Below are 25,465 nucleotides of genomic sequence, written 5' to 3'. Positions count from 1 at the left end.
TAATGATTTCAAGAGGCGCCGTGTGACCAAACCATCCTGAAGACAGTAAAACTCACTTTCACGATGATAAAGACTAACTTTATTGTCCTGTCTGCGATATGTGAACCAGCAGTGACTAGAATTGTTTATGATGTTGTGAATAATTAAACAGCCATCGGTCCTGCCACTGACTGCATTTAGGGTCACACTAAACATCAACAGCTTGTGATATAGCTTTGTCCGATAAACATGTTCTTACAGAAGCTGTGTTTAGAAATATGATGTATTTTGTATTGAGTCGTATGCAGTTTGGCCCCCAAAAGTATTTGGGTGAATCTTATGAAAGAGAAATGTCCAGGTTGTATTTCATCCCAAAATCAGACAAATTTACTAAGAGAAGAAAGACTATTATTCGTCTCACTAGGATTTGTGATTATTTTTTATGACATTTAAGTGCATTACTCCAAAATTATTGCAATGCAAAATTAGTAATAACAATAACAATAATAATAATAATAATAATAATATAATATTATTTAATTAATAAATGGCATATTGTTTGATATTATTATTATTATTATTATTATTATTATTATTAAACTAATTAAAATACTGCATTACAAAAGAAAAAAAAATGAAAAGTACTGAAAATAATCATTGTAAATAAAGAATAATGGGAATTATTTGTGAAGGGAATTGCAAAAATGCTTAGCAATGTTACAATACAAAATAATAATGATAATATAAAATATAATAACAATAATAATAATAATAATAATAACAATAATACTGTGTAAAAAATATTATTTAATATTATTTAATTAATAATGGCATATTATTATTATTATTAAGCTAATTAAAATATTGCATTACAACAGAAAACAATGAAAATAAAAAAAAGAGTAATGAAAATAATCATTGTGAATAAAAAATAATGGGAATTATTTGTGATGGGAATTGCAAAAATGCTTAATGTTGCAATACAAAATAATAATAATAATAATAATAATAATAATAATAAAATACATTAATAATACAAAGTATAGTAATAATAATAATAATAATAATAATAATAATGTGTAAAACATTTATTATTTAATTAATAATGACATTTTGCATTAGAACAGAAAATAATGAAAATGAAAAAGAGTAATGAAAATAATCATTATGTATAAAGAATAATGGGAATTATTTGTGAACGGAATTGCAAAAATGCTTATCAATGTTACAATACAAAATAATAATATAAAATATAATAATAATAATAATAATAATAATAATAATAATAATAATAATAATAATAATGTGTAAAAATATTTAATATTATTTAATTAATAATGGCATATTATTATTATTATTATTATTATTATTATTATTCAGCTAATTAAAATATTGCATTACAACAGAAATCAATGAAAATAAAAAAAGAGTAATGAAAATAATCATTGTGAATAAAAAAAGGGAATTATTTGTGATGGGAATTGCAAAAATGCTTAATGTTGCAATACAAAATAATATAATAATAATAATAATATTACAAAATATATTAATAATACAAAGTATAATAATAATAATAGTAATAATAATAATAATGTGTAAAATATATTTATTATTTAATTAATAATGACATTTTGCATTGGAACAGAAAACAATGAAAATGAAAAAAAGTAATGAAAATAATCATTATGTATAAAGAATAGTGTGAATTATTTGTCATGAGAATTGCAAAAAAATCAATGTTACAATACAAAATAATAATAATAATAATAATAAATCTAAAGGAATAGTTCAAGAAGAAATAAAACAAATAGCTGAAAATGTGCTCACCCTCAGGTCATCCGGAAATACAAAAATGCTTTTTGCTTCTCAAGACCCTCATTCTGATGGCACCCATTCACTGCAGAAGATCCATTGGTGAGCAAGTAATGGAATGCAACATTTCTTTAAATCTGATGAACAAACAAACTTATCTACATCTTGGATGGCCTGAGGGTGAGCACATTTTCAGCAAATTTTAATTTTTGGGTGAACTATTTCTTCACTGATTCTAAAATAGGTTTCATTTTCTTTTTATAAATAAAGAATTTCTTGATTTTGAGCTACAATATGACCTGGATGGTTTTGGTGAGATTCTCCTGTAAAGTGCATTAAACTGGTTTTATAACACTAGGATCTGTAGGGAGGGAGTTTAGTGTTGCACAGCAACAGGTTTAATGATTAGAGGAAAACCGAAGATGGAGGACAACAGACAGGACGTCCTGTGGCTCAGAGAACATCTCTAGTACTTTCACAGCACTCAGACCAGCTGATGCTCCAGAAAAAGCCCACATGAAAAGCCCAATCAGTCAAAACGTAGTGTTATCGCAAAAAAAAAAAAAAAAAAAGTGGCATCAGACTCGGACAAAAGCAAATCACAAGTACACATTACAGATGTGAGACGAAGAAACAAGACAAAAACACACATACAGTATGGGGCTGTAAGTAGACAACATGAATGTGCAACTGTTCTCACTGGTATTTATAGAAGCCTGTTTCCAACACGGAATAAAAAAATAAAACCTAATTGTGACTTTTTCTCTCAATTCAGACTTTGTTTCTGGCAAATCTGAGGGAAAAATTCAGAATGGTGAGATAATTGCAATTACCTTTTTTATTCTTTTATCCTGTAGCAGAAACAGGCTTCTATAGCTGTATCTTGATTCATTCTGTTGTACAGTGTCATGATAAATCTGGTGGTAAAGCATCATGGTGGTTTGATTGAGGCATCTGCAGTGGTTTGGCACTTAAACATTTGTCTGGACTAATTTAGACATTTGTGTGATTCTTCCAGTATTTTGTTGATGAAGTGACAACAAGAACACCACAAGTGTAAATCTAATGGCTTTCAATGACGACCGGCTCATACACACCAGCGGAGACCCTGTAACACAACATAGTATGATAAGTGAGATCGTGTGTGTTTTGTGTTTTCGCAGCTCTGTAATTTTGCAGCATGTTTGTGTGGAATCACCTGTTTCCCAGCTGGATGCCGCTCAGTGCTGTCGTTCCATCTCTGCTCACAAACAGTCTCAGGTTGCTATCTGAACACAGACAGACAAAGCAGAAGGTGAATGGACTGCAGTGAACGCATGATGACTGATCACACCTAGATTTAACATGGCGCTCAAATGCATCTCACTTGTAAGTGGGTTTTGTCAATATTTCATAACTACAAACTATAAAGTTTATATCAGGTATTATTAAAATGTTCAGTGAAGTATTTTGCATTCCATTTTTAATGCTGATAAATAAAAAATAATATAAAAAATATAATATAATATAATATGGTCTTTTTCTAGTTTTATATATTATATTTATTATATTCTATATTATTTGCATTATAAATGCAATATATACAATATATATCATATAATGTTTGCAGATTTGTTATATATATATATATATATATATATATATATACACTGACCAAAATTATAAACGCAACACTTTTGTTTTTGCACCCATTTTTCATAAGCTGAACTCAAAGATCTAAGACTTTTTCTATGTACACAAAAGGTCTATTTCTCTCAAATTTTGTTCACAAATCTGTCTAAATCTGTGTTAGTGAGCACTTCTCCTTTGCCGAGATAATTTTTCCACCTCACAGGTGTGACATATCAAGATGCTGATTAGACAGTGTGATTATTGCACAGGTGTGCCTTAGGCTGGACACAATAGAAGGCCACTCTAAAATGTGCAGTTTTACTGTATTGGGGGGTCCGAAAACCAGTCAGTATCTGGTGTGACCACCATTTGCCTCACGCAGTGCAACACATCTCCTTCGCATAGAGTTGATCAGGTTGTTGATTGTGGCCTGTGGACTGTTGGCCACCAAAGTTTAAGTTCTTGTTTTGGTGCAGTAATTATTAGTAGGTGAGTATTTCCACTATAAATATACAATACATCAGTAGCTATGGTGTTCCATCACTATGTTTTTCACACATTTGAAGTACCGCATTAGAAACGAGTGATGGAAATGGCAAATTTCGAATAAACATAAACCCTTAATTTGCAAATAAGTTTTTACCCTCGCTTGAGGTGGTTTTTGACTTGTGCGAAAAAAGGGTTAATGTGAATAACGAAAGATGGAAATGCATTTGCCGAATAAATTCCTCCTTGTACATCAAAAAACTATTACAAAAACTATACAGAAGTATTTCTGTATAATTGTCTTCCAGAATTGTCTTACACAACTGCATTCCCAAACAGCAGACATCCACCTCTGAAAGCAATGACTGCATTTATTGTGTTTCATCTGTTGGCTCTGAGGAGTAATTTATTGTTTATGAAAATTATTATATTCAGTGGCTTCTCCTACATTTCTTAGTGATATTTAGTGCCAGTTTATCAAGAAACAACGATTTTGTTCTCTTCAGTGTTGGGGAGTAACTAGTTACATGTAACGGAATTACGTAATTTAATTACAAAATAAATGTAATTGTAATTAGTTACAGTTACTGAGAAAAAATATGTAATTAAATTACAGTTACTTTTGAAAAATGCCAGTGATTACAAAGGGGATTACATCTGAATTTTTTCACACACCCACACTTACAGATTCAATTGTTTCATATATTGCATTGACTGCTCTAAAATGAGACACCAATGTTTCAGGAGTTTAGGACACAGAATAGGACACATGCTTATTCGATAACTGTTTTATTTCCTATTTGGGTTTATGCATAAACTTTATTTTTTAAGATAGTTTTTTCCAAGGCATTGTTAGATGCTAGTGTTTTCTGTCATAACTATGCAAACATTTGATTTCAAACCCAGTATCATAGCTATTAAACTATTTCTTGTTATGATGTTATTTATGTTATGATCTTGTTATGACATATAGCGCAACCGCGCTCACGGTGACCCGAGTTCGATTCCCGTCTCGAGGTCCTTTGCCGATCCCGCTCCCCCTCTCTCCTCCCAGCTCTTTCCTGTCATCTCTCTACTGTCCTATCACAATAAAAGGCATAAAAAGACCCAAAAAATAAATAAACAAAAAAAAAAAGTCTGAATTTGTGGTGGCTGTGCTTTAAATTAAATTATTACACAGTTCAGACTCATTCAGGGCAACTTAAGTCAGTGCTATATGCTTGACAATTTGTCTTGGCGGAAGCTTTGCATTTGGTTAGCTAATAAAATATTAAAGCTTAGTTCCATATTATCTGTACAATTTCTTAATTCTGTCATCCTGGCATTGTGGACTTGCTGTATTGTTTCATACAAACGCAGCTGCTGCCATTTTTTGTTCTTGTACACTGTAATGGATATTATGATAACTAACAAACTAGTACTACTACTTAATTATTTATGTGGTGAAATGTTGTGTAAGAAAACTGGTATGACTGCACTGTGTCCCTAAAATGTCTAGTTTGAACTTGCCGTTTGCTAGCAACTGATTTCTTCATGGAAGCGTTCAAATATTTCAACTCAGATCAGTGTTTCGTGTCTAATAATTTTAACACGAAACATCTAAATAATCTATCAAGCAGCTGTGTAATAAGTGAGATAATGTACATTCAGCCAGTTGTTATCGCAAAATAAAGGTGTACGTTATCCCTTACTTATTATAATCTTAATTCAAGTGATGAAGGATTTTGAAAGTCTGACAGTGATCAGTGTTGAACGCTACTGTAAAGTTAATTCTGCCTGGTTTAAATGTTTCAAAATGATTAACAGTTGAAAATATTAGAAATTTAGAAAAGTAATCAAAAAGTAATTAAAAGTAATGTTACATTACTTTAACAAAGTAACTGAAAAGTTACACTACTTATTAGATTTTAAATCAAGTAACTTGTAATCTGTAACCTATTACATTTCCAAAGTAACCTTCCCAACACTGGTTCTCTTCGACTTATTCACCAATGTTTTGTGTGATATTCTAACTTTGGATGGAAACCCGGCAGACGCTGTTCACGTATCAGCTGAGATGCAGTTTGATTGTCCTAATAGCTAGTGATTTGAAACATTTACCTTCATTGTTACTGATGTCAGAAAAGTTCTGACTCTGGACGATCTTCTCCACAATGTCGTCTGCGTCAATACGCGTGTCGTTGACCCAGGTCGGGTGATCCTCCACAGAATCCTGTTTTCTCCTGAAATGCACAGAAGCAAATGGCAGTTACATTTACTGTCAGACATTTCTGTTTCTCCCGGCTGGCGTGGACGTACCGTAGCGGTCTGTTGGAGGGTAGCATGGGCCGCGGGGGTCGCGGAGGCCGGTCGGGACGGGTGTCACTCTCAGACGGGGGGGTCGGCGCTCACGCTGCTGCCTGTAGACGTGTTCCTGCGATGGGTCAGATCAGACAGACTGGAGGAGCAGGAGTGTTCGGTGCTGTAGCCTAAACACAAACACACAGAGTCGCTATACGCATATACAAACATGTGCATGATCAAAATCACACAAACACTCGGTAGCTGATGAGATTCACCCAGTGAATGTGTTGGGAAACACCGAGTCACGTGAAAGAGCTTTAAGTGTCTTTTAAGTGTTTTTGCCGTAAACGCTCCAGGGGTGTCAGTAACAGTATGTTAAACAAACATTCCCACACAATAGCGGCGTGTCGCAGGGAAAAAAGACAGGAAGCTATAGGCGTGCTTCCTGAATCAGCAACTGGCAATGACATGCAAAAAAATATGTACAGAATTCACTGGGCTTCCCTTTATTATGGAAAGACAGTCAGTGTAAACACACACACACACACCTGATAGTTTGCTTTGCTGACTGGCATAACTGGAGTTGCGTGAATGACCCGTGTGAAACGATTCATCAGGACTTTGACCCTGATCCACTTCCTCGGGAAGTGCTAAATAACAAAAACAGACAGAAAGATCATTTAAAAAATGAACATATAAATACCGCACTGAAAATTTATAAAATGACACCGCTAACAAAAAATCATAAACATGAAGTTTGCTGGACATGTGCTGTGAAATATTACGATTTTATTATTAGCACTACTGGCTGATAAATGACTCTCATTCATATCTGTGATAAAACACACTTTTAATAAACTGATTTTTTATTTACCAGAGCCGAGTATAGAAGGTCTCTGTTTAGCCAGTCGGGGCAAAACTTCTGTGGTTCCTTCTCCTTTACAGTCCAGCTGCAGGGAAGGGTCTCGACCAGCCACAGATATACATTTGGCAGTGCTTGGGGGACTATTATACACAAATAAAGACTTTTTACAATGTCTAACACGCATGAAATCAGTAACATCCCCTATAATGTCAATGTAATGTCATTTATCAGCCTGAAGGAGGCGCCAGAGCTCATATTACAGCAGCAGCCAGTGAGAAGCCACACACTCACGTTTTGAAACACGGATCTCCGGATAAGAGGGTCATTCCGATTGTCACCTTTAAAATGACAGGAAAGAGCATATTAGATTTTCACAGATCAATTTAACACTAAGAATAATGCAAGATAGAGCCCAGTTTCAAGAATATGACATAACCACAAATAACTAACAAATCATGCAGGAGAGAGCAGAAATGTGCATGCAATCACAGTCACATAATTACATATTTACAAACCTGGTGTGTTATAATTCTCTTTTTGTTCATTTTAAACATGTTAACTTTCATTCATATTCATTAAATTATTTTCTTGAATTTCCATCTACTGTCCCTTGTATTTGCATCCCTGCTGTATTGATTTTAAAAGTGTTACGTTTCAGTTGTATTTTTTTATTTATAATTAAGTAATAAATTGCATTTTTGGGTACTGTGCCTTGTATTTCCATATCTGTTGTCTTGATTTAAAAAATGTTAAGTTTTTTTTTTTTTTTTGAAAATATGCATTTCTTTCTTTCTTTTTAATTAACTGATTTTAAAAAGTCAAGTTTGTTTTATTTTTTGTTTATTAAATTATGCATTTATTTATTTTTAATTTATTAATTTCTTGCATTTATGTGTTCTGTCCCTTGTATTGCCGGGTGTTCTTGGTGTTGTGTCCCTGTTGTCTCAATTTGAAAAATGTTAAGTTTATTTTTTTTGTTGTTGTTAAATTTGTATTTATTTATTTTTAATTGATTAATTTCTTGCATTTTTTTTGTGCATTTTGAGTATTTCCATCTCTTGGCTTGATTTAAAAAAATGTGAAGTTCCTGTTTTTATTTATTTATTTTCATTTATTGATGAATTCATTCATTTATTATTTATTTGTTTATTTACCAACTAATTTACTTATTTATAATTTAAATTACTTTTTGGGGGATTTTCTATCTACTGTCTCTTGTATTTGCACCAATGTTGGCTTGGCTTTAAAAATGTTAAAGGAGAAGTCCACTTCCAGAACAACAATTTACAAATAATGTACTCACCCCCTTGTCATCCAAGATGTTCATGTCTTTCTTTCTTCAGTCGTAAAGAAATTATATTTTTTGAGGAAAACATTTCATTTTCATTTTTCTCCATATAATAGTCTGTTTTTGTTCCGGTTCATGACAGTTAGGGTATGTCGAAAAACTCCCATCTCATTTTCTCCCTCAGCTTCGAAATCGTCCTATATCGCTGTTTTACCTTTTTTGTTAAGGGTGTTTGATCTTCTTTGCATGTTCATGTTGCATAGACTGGGTCGGTACTTCTGCAGCGATGTAGGATGATTTTGAAATGATTTTTGAAGTTGAGGGAGAAAATACGATTGGAGTTTTTCGACATACCCTAACTGTCTCCAGCCAGAATACACAGAGTTCAGGGGGAGAAAGACAAGATGAGCACTTGAGATTATTGTATTTTTTAATGAAAATAACAGATCGTTTTGCTAGATAAGACCCTTTTTCCTCGGCTGGACTTGTTTACAACTGCATTTGGGATCGTTTGAAGCCACATTTAAACTACATTTTGGAAGTTCAAACTCGGGGCACCATATCAGTCCATTATATGGAGAAAAATGCTGAAATGTTTTTCTCAAAAAACATGATTTCTTTACGACTGAAGAAAGAAAGACATGAACATCTTGGATGACAAGGGAATGAGTACATTATATGTGAATCCTTGTTTTGGAAGTGGACTTCTCCTTTAAGTTTGTGTTTTATTTAGATATTTTCATTTAGTTTATATGTATTTTTTATTTCCAATTTATGTATTTATTTATTATTTTAAATTAATTTCTTCAATTTCTGTCTACTGTCCTTTGTTTTTGCTCCCGTCTGATTTTTTAAAAAATGTTAAATTTATGTTTTATTTATTTTAATTTTTTATGTATTTACTTTTATTTTATTTGTTTGTTTGACAGTTTGATGAATTTAAAAATATTAAGGTCCTATTTTTATTTATTTATTTTACTTGATTTATTTGTTTATTTGCTAACTAATTATTTATCATTTTAAATTATTTTTGGGGATTTTCGATCTACTATCTCTTGTATTTGCAGTTTGTAGTTATTTATTTTCATTTTATGTATTTATTTATTTATTTATTTATTATTTTAAATTAATTTCTTGAATCTGTTGGCCTGGTTTTAAAAATGCTAATTTTTATGTATTCATTCATTTTCATTTAGTGTATTTATTTATTATTTTAAATTAATTTCTTGAATTTCTTACATTTTTATTTCTATCTACTGGCCCTTGTCTTTGGTCCCCTGTTGGCTTGATGTTAAATGTTAAGTTTGTTTTATTTTTATATCTATTTTTGAATTTTTTCATTTAGTTAATTTTTTGTATTTTATTTGTAATTTTTTATTATTATTATTATTATTATTATTTTAATTGATTGGCTGGAAACATTTGTGTTTCTGTGGTCTTTCGTATTCATTCGTTATTCTTATTTAACGTCTTGAATCTTGTGTTTGCACCAGTATTAGCACTTTAATTTTATGTCCTTGTGTCATTCACTAGAAAATGCTGTTTCTAATGTATGCCATAAATGAGTCACGCTGTGTGTGAGCTCATATTTGACCTCTGACCTTCAGGATGGAGTTGTCCTGCCGGGTGTTCTTGGTGTCGTACCCCTCCAGCAGACAGCAGCGCGCAGTGGAGCCCGAACCAGCAAACTCCGCCATGTTCAGATCAGCAAAGCCCAGCTGAGAGAATCACATACACACACATACACACATACAGACACGGTTCACATTTGCTTTTGTTTATAAGCGCAGGATTCCCATCATGCCATGCCAAATGTGAAATATGTGCTGATTATAGTTTGGCAGCGTATAGAGCATATGGTGCACATCAGACTTGTTCTCTCCTGCACTTTCTCAGCAAACAGTTTGCTGAATCTTTGCCTTTCAAAACTAATTTGATTAGAAGTTTGAACCGTGCTACAGGGGAATACCGCATCCGTCCATAACGAAATATCACAGTCATGACAAAATGAATCATAAATGTTTCCCAGAAAAATCCACTTCCTTACACTTCTGGAGGTAACTGGAAAGTTTGTATTGTTAAGTCTCTTCTGCTGATCAAGGCTATATGTATTTGATCAAAAATACAGTAAAAATGTGAAATATTATTAGAATTTGAAATAACTGTTTTCTATGTTTCCTATTACTGTGACACAGCTGAATTTTTAGCATAATTACTCCATTCTTCAGTGTCATATGATCTTTCAGAAATCATTTTAATATGATGATTTGCTGATCACAATACATTTATTTTTACTATCAGTGTTAAAAGCAGTTGTGCTGCTTCATATTTTTGTGGAAGCCATGAATTTTTTTAGGATCCTTTGATGAACAGAAAGTTGAAAAGAACAGCATTTATTTTTTGTAACATTTCTTAATTTGAAACATAAGTTTCAGTTTTCTTTTATTTATATATATATATTCTGTTTTCTATTATTTATTTAATTTATCACCCGTGTCTTATTTGCATCCTGTTGGCTTTTTTTTAATTAATTTTCTCTTTTTTTATTTATATATTTATTTATTTATAATTATTGATTAATTTCTGGCATTATTGTGTCTTTAATATTACTGTGTTTGGTTCAGTGTCACATGATCCTTCAGAAATCATTCTAATATACTGATTTGCTGCTCAAAACACATTTATTTATACTATCAGAGTTAAAAACAGATGCGCTGCTTCATATTTTTGTGGAAACCGTGATTTTTTTTTTTTTACGATACTTTGATGAATAGAAAGTTGAAAAGAACAGCATTTATTTTTGGAACATTTCTTAATTTAAAACATAAGTTTCAGTTTTATTTATTTATTTTCTGTTTTCTATTATTTATTTAAATGTGTCACCTGTCTCTTATTTGCAGCCTGTTGGCTTTTGACTTTGCCTGTTGACTTATTTATTTTTATATATTTTTTCTCTCTTTTTATTTATGTATTTATTTGTTTATAATGTTTGATGAATTTCTTGCATTAATGTGCCTTGTATATTACTGTGTTTGGTTTTAAAGATGTACATTTATTTATTTATTTATTTTTTTAATTTCTATCTACTGATCCTTTGTTTTTGCTCCCCTGTTGGCTTGGTTTTAAAAATATTATATTATAAATATTATATTTTTTTATATATTAATAATATATAAAAATTGAATATTTATAATCTAATATTTAATTATATCATTATTATAATAATTATTTTTTTAAAATATTATATTCTTGTATTTCTGTCAACACATTTATTTGAAAAAGAACAGCATTTATTTGAAATAGAATTTCACATTTATTTGAAATTGTTTGCAACATTACAAATGTCTTTACTATCAATTTGATGCATGCTTGCTTTCAGTTTCTCTTTTTCTGTTTTGTTGTGCAACAGTTGAAAACCTTAAATCTCATAATCATATCTTTTTTTTTGATCACTAGACACATTTCTAGTCAATCAACACATTTTCTCAACTCGAGCAACTCACAGTACATTCATTATTTGCTATTTTGACACCGGCGAAGTGTATTCCCGTTGCACGCCTGAGCGTTCGGTAAATGTTTAGTACACATCTGCTAGTTAAACATCCTGTTGAGTTATTGTCACGTCTCAGTGGGTCCCCGAGGATTCATTTCCCTGAACACCTACCGCTACCAGATGCATTTATTTAAAGAGGCCTTCTCCTGTGGAGCACGAGTATTTTTAGATCAGGGAAATCCAAACTTAGCCCTGCTGCAAGGGAAAATACAAGGAAAAGTTGATTAACTCCCGAGGAATGAAGCATCCCCACCTCTGTGTGCTATCTAGGGCACTTACGGGTAACGCCGAGTCAGGCCGCGACTTTGAATGGTCTTTTATGTGAGCGATAATAAGCATTGCTTATGTAAGATAAGCATCACATGCCTGAAACCTGCAGTCAAATGACCACTGCATCATAATGAGCGTGTAAATCTTGTGACAAGCCAGACAAATAGGTTTACAACATCGCATAGAGGTGAATTAGTGCCTCCAGTATATGATAACGCTGTGAAGTGTAATGTTTTGTTGACTGTCGAGTGTTAATGTGATGTATGACTGCAACTAAACCTTGTAAAAGCCTTTTATCTAGCTGCGGCATGACGGCACCTATAAACTAGAGTTCATGAGATTTATTTGACAAGGTTTTAGTGATTTTAATGTGTCACAAGGATGTCAAGAGAAAGCAAGAAGTTTACAAAAGTAATGCTTTCTTGTGAAATCAATAGTATAAATTCAATTTGCTATTTTACTGCTCAATTTCGAACTAACGCGATTGTGATGGAAAAGGCCAATCTTACACATATTTAAAGTTTTATGCAACAAAATGACATGCGTATCATGATATCCAGATATTTTATCTAAATAATTATGATGCTTAACACCACTAATAAAACCAGTGAAATACTCACTGATCAAAAGTTTGGGGTCAGTATTTTTTTAAAGTCTCTTCTGCTCATCAAGGCTGCATTTATTTGATTAAAAATACAGTAAAAAACATTTATGATTATTATCAATGTTGAAAACAGTTGTGCTGCCCAATAATTTTGTCAAAATTGTGATGCATTTAATTTTTCAGTATTTTTTGATGAATAGAAAGTTCAAAAGAACAGCATTTATTTGAAAAATAAATATTTTGTAACATTATAAAATGCCTTTACTGTCTCTTTTGATCAATTTAATGCATGCTTGATGAATAAAAGTATTCATTTCTTTCTTTAAAAAAATATATAATAACAATTACACAAAACTTTTTCATTTTAAAGAAATTTAAAGAGAGAAATATTTTTTGTGAGCTTCTGAATGAATGTTCAAGTGTACAATCTCAGTTCTATATATAAACGTACAGTAAGGAAAGATGTGGAAGCTTTCACTCACCTTTGAATACGCTTTTCCTCCTTTGAGTTCCTGTAATGAAAACAGGAAGAGTGTGAAGTTCAGTGACAGGACAGTCAGACGCACTAAACGGCACCCATTTTTATCCCAACGCACCTAAACACAAGCTCACCCTTCACAAGCAACACTTCAAGCTGACAAAAACCTCAAACTTGGCAAGACCTTAAAACCTAACCTCGCTTCAATGAGACCAAACCACAAAGAACTCATCTCACCTTCCTGACAGAGATGCGACACACGCAGGGGTCCAGAACGCCAGTGTTGGGGTTGGCGCTCATTTTGCATACAAAGGAGAACCTCTTCCTCCAGCGAACGGCGTTCTCGTGGACTTCTTCTCTGTGGGTGAGAGAACAAAGATCCAGGACTGTTATTTCAGACACGCGCTCGAGCCGCAGATCCAGACTGGACACTGATGAGATGTTGATGTTGGTTGCGATGTCGGCTCTCTGCTAATGTTTCAAGCTGTGGGTCTGTTTGTAATGGCTGGTCGTGTAGTAAAGAGTTTGAGGCCGTTGGTGACTGGAGATGATCCAGACCTTCAAAGGCTAGGAACTGGGATCAATCGAACCACACGTTCCTCAAATAAACCAATGTGACTTTATTTCAATATAAGAGCCAATCTGAAGAATTTCATTATAATCTAAAGGAGATTTATATTATATTATAGTACATGTCCTCAATAATTGACACTAGTTACTACTAGTCATGCATCAAAATGAGTTTTTACCAAAACACTCATAATGAAAGTTTCCATTAATTAAAATAAAATTAATTTATTTTAATAACCAACAGTCAAACATTTAAATTGCACATAAGACAGTGTTTAGATCAACTTCTTTAATGACATAAATGTTTCTACATTTCTATGTTTCTGCAGCTGAAATATAAACATTGAAATGGTGACTGTAATCAAAACTTAACAGATTCAAACATACATTAGTTAACTTAAGATATTACTAACAGGTTAAGTATAAAATATCATGAATATGTAATATAGCACATGTATTTACATGTATTTTTTGTTGGTGTAGTTGAAACACTGAATAAGCAATTACATGACACACAATACATTTTAGTATGTTTCCATCTTTCAACATACTTTCTGATTTATTTTGTGCTATAACTTGTAGTAAAGAGGAAGACATAAGTTGATTTGCTGCTTTAACTGAGGCGGCTATACAGATCGGTCAAACTGCAATAAAAAGCATTGAAAACATTTAAACTGCATATAAGATGGTTTTATACATTTGCACATGGGTGTAATAACTTGTTTTTATAACAGATTTATTAAAACATACATTAGTTAACGAAGACATCACTAACAAGTTAAGTAAAAGATAAAGAATACATAATATATAGAGAGGCTGTGTTAGACTTTACCTGTGTCCGTCATTTTGACGGACAGGATCATAAAAACTCTGTCATAATCTATTATTATCCGTCATTTTAATTTTCATACTTTAATTAGAATAACACATTAGTTTTGTTCACATTTTCATTTTTAATCATGAACCTACAGGACGACACTGTAGTGTTTAAAAACAACAAAATATGCTAGGGCTGGATAAACAACAACAAAAAAAATTGATTTCTCGATTTTCATAGATTCTCATTTTAATGAACCAATATTGATTCTTAAATCAGAAACGATCTTTTGGTCTATGCTGTTTTCAGTAGATAAATTAACAGTGCATAGTGTGTCTTCCTTCCAATAAATAGCAATAGGCTAGGCTTTGTGTTGCTTCTGATATGAAACAAAGTCTCAGATTTCAAGTTCTGTCCATTTCACTAGGAAATTCAGGCAATAAATACAGTTTTGGCCCTCTTTAATGTGGTGTGATAGATCATTGCAGCTTCTGTGTATCAACCGCACAGCAAAACACTCAGACAGTTTTGTTTTTGTTCTGTATCCCATGCTCTGCTTCCAGATTCGAGCGCGCTTGCCACCAAATGACGGACAGCCTTCAGATTTTTCCATCACTGACAAAAAAATGCTGTAAGTGATGGACAATTTACGGTTAACGTGACCTCTGAATATAGCACATATTTATCTCTCTAAAGTTAGTTTTTCTAGCTACCTAACCAGTTTATGGACGTTGAATGGCTTCCAGAGGTAAATGTAAGGTGTTTTATTGTTTACAAGCCGTTTTATTGGTGAAGATGAAACGCTGAATAAGCAATAACATGACACATAATACATTTCAGTACGTTTACGTCTTTCGACATACTTTCTGAGGTTTATTCAAGTTTATTTTGTGCTATAACTTTTAGTAAAGAGAAAGCGATGATTGGTTGACTTGTCGCTTTAACTTAGGTGGCTATACAGATCTGTCAAACTGCAATAATGGAGCAAAACATCATTTAATGCCTTGTATTTCATTATAAAATGTACTTAATCAATGAACCAATCAAATTAATTAAATAATCTACACACATATATTTAAATAGCATATAAGATGGTTTTATACATATAAACATGGGTGTAATAACTAAAAAAAACAGATTTATTAAAACATGCATTAGTTAATGAAGACATCACTAACAGGTTAAGTAAAACATAATGAATATGTAATATAGCACATATTTATCTCTCTACAGTTATTTTTCTAGCTACCTAACCTAATGTTTTTAAAAGTCTCTTCTGCTCACCAAGCCTGCATATATTTAATCCAAAGTACAGCAAAAACAGTACAAATTTGAAATATTTTTACTATTTAAAATAACTGCTTTCTATCTGAATATATTTTAAAATATTAATTATTTCAGTGATTTCAAAGCTGAATTTTTAGCATTACTTCAGTGTCAGATGATCCTTCAGAAACATTCTAATATTCTGATTTGCTGTTCAAAAAACTTAATTTTTATTATTAGCAATATTTCAAACAGTTAAGTATTTTTTTTTCAGGATTCTTTGATGAACAGAAGGATACAAAGATCAGCATTTATCTGAAATAAAAAGCTTTTGTAACATTATACACTATAATGCCATTCAAAAGTTTTTTGGTAAAGAAATCATATAATACTTTTATTTAGCAAGAATGCTTTAAATTGACCAAAAATGAGGATAAGGCAATTATAATATTACAAAAGATTTATATTTCAGATAAATGCTGTTCTCCTGAACATTCTATTTATCAAAGAAACCTGAAAAAATTCTACCTAGCTGTTTTGAACATAATAATAACAATAAATGTTTTTTTAAGCAGCAAATCAGAATAATCTGATTTTGAAGGATCATGTGACTCGAGCAATGATTCTAAAATTTGAAAATCACAGGAATAAATTACATTTTAAATATATTCAAATAGAAATCAGTTACTTTAAATAGCAAAAATATTTCAGAATTTTACTGTTTTTGCTGAACTCTGGATCAAATAAATGATCAATTAAAAAGGACAAACTGATATTGTCAATGAAGCACTAGCTGATATGTTTACTGGTTGTAGTTTATCCACGTTATGTGCATGAAACAGAAACTGACAGCCAAAACGCCATCGGGCAAGGACTAATTAAACATGACTATTTAATTCGGCTTCAGCCATTTTGGTCCATCACTAGCTCCTACCGATAAAGACTGCAAACAGACAGGATGGGAACTGCTCAAAAGTCTACATTTACAAACCCGGCACTTGTTTACTATACAAATACACAAGCTTCAATTCAAATACACACGCAAACACATTCACACAAACTCATGATTGTCTTTGAGAATGTAAAGAGAAGCATGAACAAACACTACTGAATATTAATGAGCTTCGAGCATCTGCTATGCAAATATACGTCTAATAATACTGCGGAAAGCGATCCCAACAACTTTCAGTTTTTCATAAGAAACCACTGAGGTGACTTTAAATTAGAATAGCAAATGTTACATTAAGGATAACAGTAAGCAATCACCTAGCAACCACCCAGAACATCCTAGCAACCACAAAGCAATGCGGTAAAACCACTCAGAACTTCTTAGAAACCTCATCGGTTTCTGGGAATCCAGGTTTGAGTGGATTTGCTAGCAGCTGGATAAAATAAACCTGTTGAATGCTAAAGCAGTATGTCATCATGGATTTGGTGGATAAACACACACAGATCAGAGATCAGGACAGAACCAGAGCATCTCCATCTACAAAAGGTTCTGTTGTAATGTGGCTTATCGCCAACGACGGCATCTGTTCCTAATCCTTCTTCACACTCAAACACACACACTTCATACCGCACTGAGGAGTGGCATTAGTGTGCGACTCAGTTTCATGCTCTAAAAACTAAAACAAACTGCATACATGTTTGCTTACACTCACACACGTTTATCTAAATGAGAACACGCTACAAACTTGTTTTATTTAAAGCAAACAACAAGAGACTAACCCAAACCACACTTTGCTCTTTGCTCTGTTTAGGGCCTCAGAGAGACTGTGCATACTTCAAATGTGTTTTAGGAAACTAGAATAGACATAACATAGCTAGTCACATTTGTCAAGTGCATGTCTGCCTTTTGATACCAAAGATAATTGTATAAAATAATAAAAAATATATATAGTATATATGTGACCCTGGACCACAAAACCAGTCTTAAGTCGCTGGGGTATATTTGTAGCAATAGCCAAAAATACATTGCATGGGTCAAAATTATTGATTTTCCTTTTATAGCAAAAATCATTAGGAAATTAAGTAAAGATCATGTTCCATGAAGATATTTTGAAACTCAATTTTTGATTAGTCATATACATTGTGAAGAACTTTATTTGGACAACTTTAAAGGTGATTTTCTTGATTTTTTTGCACCCTCAGATTCCAGATTTTCAAATAGTTGTATCTCAACCAAATATTAACCTATCCTAACAAACCATACGTCAATGGAAAGCTTATTTATTCAGCTTTCAGATGATGTATAAATCTTAATTTTGAAAAATGTACCCTTATGACTGGTTTTGTGATCCAGGGTCACACACATATATATATATATATTATATATTATATATGAACAGTAAGATTTTTAATGTTTTTAAAGAAGTGTCTTCTGCTCACCAAGCCTGCATTTATTTGATTCAAAGCACAGCAAAAACAGTAACATTTTAAATTTTTTTTACTATTTAAAATAACTCTTTTCTATTTGAATATATTTGAAAATGTAATTTATTCCTGTGATATCAAAGATGATTTTTTAGCATCAGTACTACAGTCACATAATCCTTCAGAAATCATTCTAATTTTCTGATTTGCTGCTCCGAAAACATTTATTATTCTATTATTATGTTGAAAACAGCTGAGTAGAATGTTTTCAGGTTTCTTTGATGAATAGAAAGTTCAGAAGAACTGCATTTATCTGAAATAGAAATCTTTTGTAATATTATAAATATCTTTATCATCACTTTTGATCAATTTAAAGCATCCTTGCTAAATAAAAGTATTAATTTCTATCATTTCTTTCCCAAAAACAAACAAAAAAAAATTATACTGACTACAAGCTTTTGAATGGTATAGTGTATAATGTTACAAAGGATTTTTATTTCAGGTAAATGCTGATCTTTGGATCTTTCTATTCATCAAAGTATCCTGAAAGAAATGTACTCAACTCTTTTAAATATTAATAATGACATAATAATAAAAATAAATGTCTTCTTTCTATTCTTTCTATATTTTTCTATTCATCAAATCCTGAAAAAATTAACTCTGTTTTAAATATTGCTATAATTAAAATGATGGTTTTTGAGCAGCAAATCAGCATATTAGAATGATTCCTGAAGGATCATGTGACACTGAAGACTGGAGTAATGATGAGTGAGATTTGAGATTTCTCTCAAAAATAAATGCTGTTTATTCATTCATCTTGAAAAATAAAATGCATCACAGTTTCCACAAAAACATGATGCAGCAAAAGAGTTTTCAACATTGAGAATAATCAGAAATGTTTCTTGAACAGCAAATCAGCATATTAGAATGATTTCTTAAGGATCATGTGACAGTGAAAACTGTAATGATGTTGAAAATTCAGCTTTGCATCACATGAATAAATTACATTTGACAATATATTCACATAAACAACAGCTGTTTTAAATTATAATAATATTTCACAATTTTTACTGTATTTTTGATCAAATAAATGCAGCCTTGGTGAGTTAAAATATCAAAAGACTGTAAACAGAAAGATCCACTTTATTTATGAATCATTTTCTGCTTTAAAGATATAAACACACTGATTCCAAGAATCGTCAGCCTCTGCACGATATCTGCCTATTATATATGAAGCAGCTTTCAAGGGGCCGATAAACGTGTTGAGGGTCATCGAAGGGTTTACTATTGTACGTTTCTTCTGTTCTAGCACTTGTTGTTATCAGAGCCGGTCTGGTTCATTCTCTCCCCCCGCTACATTCTTTCCCAGCATTCCAGGGGCCGTGGTACTTTGTTCTATCACCGTAGTAACCACAATCACGGTAACACTGACGGACCAGGAGAGGAAGGAGAAAAGGAGGACACCCATAATGCACTGAGAAAGAGTGACACAGGTTTTGACTTGGGCCAGTAAGCAACCACTTAGATACCAGAAGAGATTTGCATGCATTTTTTCTTCAAATATTTAGTATTTGAATGAAATACTGCTGCAAAATCCAATCCACTGATGCAACATCATATTTTCAAAGCACCAGTTCCTATAATAAATATTCCCACAAACAACAACACAACAGGCTTTGTGCGTTCTTGGGTTTTCTCCTTTCATGCTCTCGGCTCGACTCTCTCCCACGGCGGCCAAAGGCAAACCCAATCAAGCGCTCCTGAATGGGCCAATTGTTGGGAGACTCGGGACAATTTAGAGCGTACAAAAGATCCATGAGTGAGATTCATGTGGAATAAATATGCATTAGATGCGAGCCAGCCAGACTAGCAGGGAGCAAAGGTTTGCGGGGAGAGAAAAATGACAGGCAGGTGGGTGAGATTCAAACTCTTTACTATCACTAAAAGATCAATGACAAATAAAGACAAGATGATTAAAAAAAAAAAAAAAAAAAAAAAAAAAAAAAAAACTTAAACCATAAATAGTTTAAGTAACATGCAATGTTTCTGTAATTTTTTATAAAAAAATATAATTGTTATAATTGTGTAGAAATACTAGCAAGTAAAGTTAAGAATATACACACACACATACGCTTATTTTACACTTATACTCTTATACTTAAACCGTAAATAGTTTAAAATGTGCAATGTTTTTGAAATGTAATTTTGGAAATATATAAATAAATAAAGGAAATAAATAAATGTTTTTTTAATATTTTATAAAATATTTTATAAATTTATATTTTCTAAAAATAAAAACTTGTTTGTGTGTGTGTGTGTATGTATATATATATATGGGTCAAAGACAAAAAAAAATGATCATTTAAGCATGAAAACAATAAGGGTAATATTAAAGGGTAATATTACTGCTTTAAATTGTTGTTGTTCCAAATAAAATTAAAAAGTTTTGCATTTAATTGAACTGCATTTTTGTTTTTGTTTTCCTGAGCAAAAAATAAACATCATACATTTTTCCCTAAACCACTAAAATGTCATTTAGTGTAACAATGTTGACAGGCATATTTACAAAATCAATTTATGACATATTAAAAGACAAATTACTTTTAACCCAAATACTAATTAGCTGTAATTCTACATTTTATAACACTTGCCACTATCCTAGGTTTTGCCCATCTGTCAGTAATCATTTTTCACTCATTTAAAACACAATAAAATTTAATATGCTCCCTTATTCTTTTATATATTTTAATATGTAATATGTCTGTTTGAATTTTTACATAAATATTGTGTTACACTGAATGACAATGTAACATCATTTCAACCAAATTCTGATATTTTATTCTCCAAAAACTTATTTGAAACCTTAAAGTACGCACTTTACTTACATTTGATGTGCTTTCTATGGACATAAAATAACTTTTGTAAAATTTTTTTGATGTGGACATCCTAACGTCTTTGACGCATTTACGCATTTTTTGTAATATTTATATTTATTTACACACACACATATTAAACAGCAAGAATAATAATTTTAATTTTAATAATTCCGCAAAGATGCATTATAATTTTTTGTATTCATTTTTGAAAAATTGTTTATACCTAATTAAACAAATATATATATATATAGATAGATAGATAGATAGATATAGATAGAGAGATAGATAGATAGATAGATAGATAGATAGATAGATAGATAGATAGATAGAGTAAAAAAAATTACATGTGTATTATGCATTTTTTTCATTCATTTATATCTTTCATCATAAAAAATATTTGTAATATTTTGAATGCATGAAATCATAAATATCATGATGTTTTATTGAGGTCTACAAATTTGAACTAATTTTCCTATATATCAAAAGGGTCAAATTATCTTTTTCTTTCAACAATTTAAGCCTATTGATGAAAAACTTTAATGGTAATTTTTAATAATATATATATGTTAGATGCATGGCAAGGTAACACAGCTACTGCACTGAATATTCATGTGTGTAACACACAGCAAATCTGATTGTGTGACGTATCTCTCAAGATGTAGCGTGCTGCACACTCTGAACAAAACCTAGAATACAAAACAAAAGAGAGAGGCTTCATTAAAGACAGGAAACCCTGAAAGAGGCCAGATCCTCCCCCTGACCCAAAGCACACGGCCTCTCAGCGAACACCAACACAATGATCACAATGAGCCACTCGAACTCAACACTACACCACTAACCCAACCTGCTCTATACTAACCACAGTACCACTGACATTTACAGATAACACTAACAGATAAATCAGATTAATACTGATATCCACAAACACCAAAACTATGTTTAGCATTTTTTACTGCTGTCAGAATTAGCACATTAACGCACAAATGCAGCGGCCCACACTGTAGTCTGTCATTTCATATTAAAGCGTGAATGAAACTACGAGTAAAGTAAAAGCAGCCAAATAACCTATTAACCCATCTGCTGTGATGTCAATTAATCAAAGAACAAAAAAAAGAGGAAATAATTAACTTTTCTAGCCTTCTGTATGTAAATAATGGGCTTATGTGAAGATTGTTTTAAGTTCTCTTAAACTAGAAGTTATCTTTTTTTCTTTTTTTAAGTCTAATAAATGTTTAAACTGATAGCTATTATACTATAAGGTTGAATATCTATTATCAATGGTTAAGAAATTATTAAGCAATAACAAACAATTTCCTGGAGACATCAGTAATATTGGTATCAGTGATACTCGCCTTCAGTCATAAAAAAATATCTGACAAATATTAAAAATATACTGTCATTATGTTGTTTCTACATTAACTTGAAGATTGAATGTGAAATTACTGCAGTATAAAAGTATATTTAAAACTTTAACGTTAGGTGGGACTAATCATGATTACTTTCGGGAAAATTTTTTTTTTGTAATTTTGACTAATTGACAGCACTAGTATATTTGGAATAGCATACTGCCACACGCTGCAAAAAACAATTTGTTGAGTCTACTTAAAATAAATTTGTTACCTGGCTGCCTTCAAATTTTAAGTTCAGTCAACTCAATAAAGTTTATTCAGCTTGAAATGTTAAATTATACTTAACTATACTTATATAATTATATAATATATAATTATACTTAAGTGACAACTTAGATATTTGAGTTGATTCAACTTAAAATTTTAAGGCAGCTGGGTTACTTACCCATCTGTTAAGTTTAGCAAACACAAATATCTAAGTTGTTACATAGTTCAACTTAAAATTTCAAGTTGACTAAACTTATTTGAGTTGACTCAACTTAAAATTTTATGGCAGCAGGGTAACAAATTATATTAAGCTGACTCAACAAATTGTGTTTTTTATTTTTTACAGTGCAGTACTTACAATATGCACACTACTCTTACTATATAAAGATAAGGCAGAAATATGGACAAACTTGCGGAGTTCCACACACAACATGCAGACAAAAATATATACATATCATGGTTATGAATGAAGAATTCGTTTCCTACAACTCATTCATTCCCTTATATTAGTATTTGTCCCCTCGTTTTAGTAAATCATGACACTGTTGCACTTATTTGTTCCCTCATTTTAGTGATTCGTTTACGCATTTTAGTAATTCATTCCTGGCAACGTTGCACTTATTCGTTACCTCATTTTAGTAATCAGTTTACGCATTTTTGTAAATGCGTTTTAGTAGATCATCCATTTGTTTTAGTAAATCTTGGCAAAGTTGCGCTTATTTGTTACCTCATTTTAGTAATTTGTTTACACATTTTAGTAATTCATTCTCTCGTTTTAGTAAATCACTGGTGATGTTGCGCTTATTCATTCCCTCATTTTAGCTATTTGTTTCCTCGTTGCAGTAAATCTTGGCAATGTTGCACTTATGTGTTTCCTCATTTAAGTAATTTGTGACCGTGTTTTACGGTAGATCTTTCACTCGTTTTAGTAAATCATTGCGATGTCGCACTTATTCGTTGCCTTAATTTATTAATTTGTTTATGCATTTTGGTAATTCATTCATGGCAATGTTGCACTTATTCAATCCCTCATTTCTGTAATTAGTTTACACATTTTTGTAAATGCATTGTAGTAGATCGTCCATTTGTTTTAGTAAATCTTGGCAAAGTTGTGCTTATTCGTTCCCTCATTTTAGTAATTTGTTTATGCATTTTAGCAATTACTTCATGACGATGTTGCACTTATTAGTTTCCTAATTTTCACAATTAATTTACGCATTTTTGTAAATACGTTGTAGTAGATCATCCCCTCGTTTTTGCAAATCTTGGCAATTTTGCACCTATTTTTTTTCCTCATTTTAGTAATTCATTCCCTCATTTTAGCAAATCGTCCCCTTGTTTCAGTAAATCATGGCAATGTTGCACTTATTCGTTCCCTCATTTTAATAATTTTTTTATGCATTTTAGTAAATACGTTGTAGTAGATCATCCCCTCATTTTAGTAATTCATTCATGGCAATGTTGCACTTACTCATTCCCTAATTTTAATAATTAGTTTACACATTTTTGTAAATGCACTGTAGTAGATCATCCCCTCGTTTTAGTTAATCTTGCCAACGTTGCACTTCATTTCCTCATTTTAGTAAATCATGGTGACACTGCACTTAAGCATTCCCTCATTTTAGTAATTTGTTCAAGCATTTTAGTCATTCATTCCCTCATTTTAGCAGATCGTCCCCTTGTTTCAGTAAATCATGGCAATGTTGCACTTATTCGTTCCCTCATTTTAGTAATTTTTTTATGCATTTTAGTAATTCATTCATGGCAATGTTGCACTTATTCATTCCCTAATTTTAATAATTAGTTTATCCATTTTTGTAAATGTGTTTAGAAGATCATCCCCTCATTTTAGTTAATCTTGGCAGTGTTGCACTTATTTGTTTCCTCATTTTGGTAATTCATTCCCTCGTTTTAGTAAATCATGGTGACACTGCACTTAAGCATTCCCTCATTTTAGTAATTTGTTCAAGCATTTTAGTCATTCATTTCCTCGTTTTAGTGGTTCATCCCCTCGTTTTAATAAATCATGGCAATGTTGCACTTACTCATTCCCTTATTTTAGATACGTTTCCTCATTTTAGTAAATCATTCCCTCGCTTTGGTAATTTGTTCCCTAGTTTTAGTAAATTCTGGCCATGCTGTACTGACTTGTTTCCTCGTTTTAGTATTTTGTTCACTTGCTTTAGTAAATCATAAAGTCATAATGCTATACTTATTCATTCCCTCATTTCAGTAATTTGTTGCCTTGTTTCAGAATTTACCATGCAGCACAGTGAAAACTATCGTTCAAAGGTTTGATGTTGGTATAATTATATATTTTATGCTCACCAGGACTGCATTTTCTTAATCCAAAAATACAGTAAAAACTAACTGTTTTCTATTACAATATATTATCAATGTAATTTATTGTTGTGATCAAAGCTGAATTTTCAGCATCATTACTCCAGTCTTCAGTGTCACATGATTTTTCAGAAATCATTCTAACATGCTGATTTGTTGCTCAAGAAACATTTAACAAAGTAGAAATCCTTTGTAATCCTTGTAATCATTATAAATGTCTTTACTTTCACTTTTGGTCAAATAATGCATTGTCCTTGCACAATAAAAGCATTCATTTCTTTCCAAAAAGTATTCTGAACGCAGTGTTACTGACTGCTGCTGTCAGACGTGTGTAATCATGTTTCGTGAGGCCTGTCGCTGTACGATCCTCTTCCCTAT

General features: G+C 31.7%; 1 protein-coding gene across 1 annotated transcript in view; it reads right to left on the bottom strand.

Annotated features, from left to right (window-relative positions):
• Positions 1-1,341: 1,341 nt before the first annotated feature.
• Positions 1,342-25,465, bottom strand: part of eeig1a (estrogen-induced osteoclastogenesis regulator 1a) — a 38,035-nt gene continuing 13,911 nt past the window's right edge. The window contains 11 exon segments of the mRNA XM_051117828.1: positions 1,342-2,899; positions 2,990-3,059; positions 5,989-6,110; positions 6,187-6,261; positions 6,263-6,356; positions 6,720-6,821; positions 7,046-7,176; positions 7,328-7,374; positions 9,926-10,042; positions 13,234-13,263; positions 13,467-13,587. Coding sequence (XP_050973785.1) covers positions 2,854-2,899; positions 2,990-3,059; positions 5,989-6,110; positions 6,187-6,261; positions 6,263-6,356; positions 6,720-6,821; positions 7,046-7,176; positions 7,328-7,374; positions 9,926-10,042; positions 13,234-13,263; positions 13,467-13,587 — 955 coding nt within the window. The 3' untranslated portion in view covers positions 1,342-2,853.

The sequence above is a fragment of the Labeo rohita genome, chromosome 8 (genome assembly GCF_022985175.1).
Source record: "Labeo rohita strain BAU-BD-2019 chromosome 8, IGBB_LRoh.1.0, whole genome shotgun sequence".
In the NCBI taxonomy this organism is placed as follows: Eukaryota; Metazoa; Chordata; class Actinopteri; order Cypriniformes; family Cyprinidae; genus Labeo; species Labeo rohita.
This window is presented reverse-complemented; position numbering and strand designations above follow the sequence as displayed.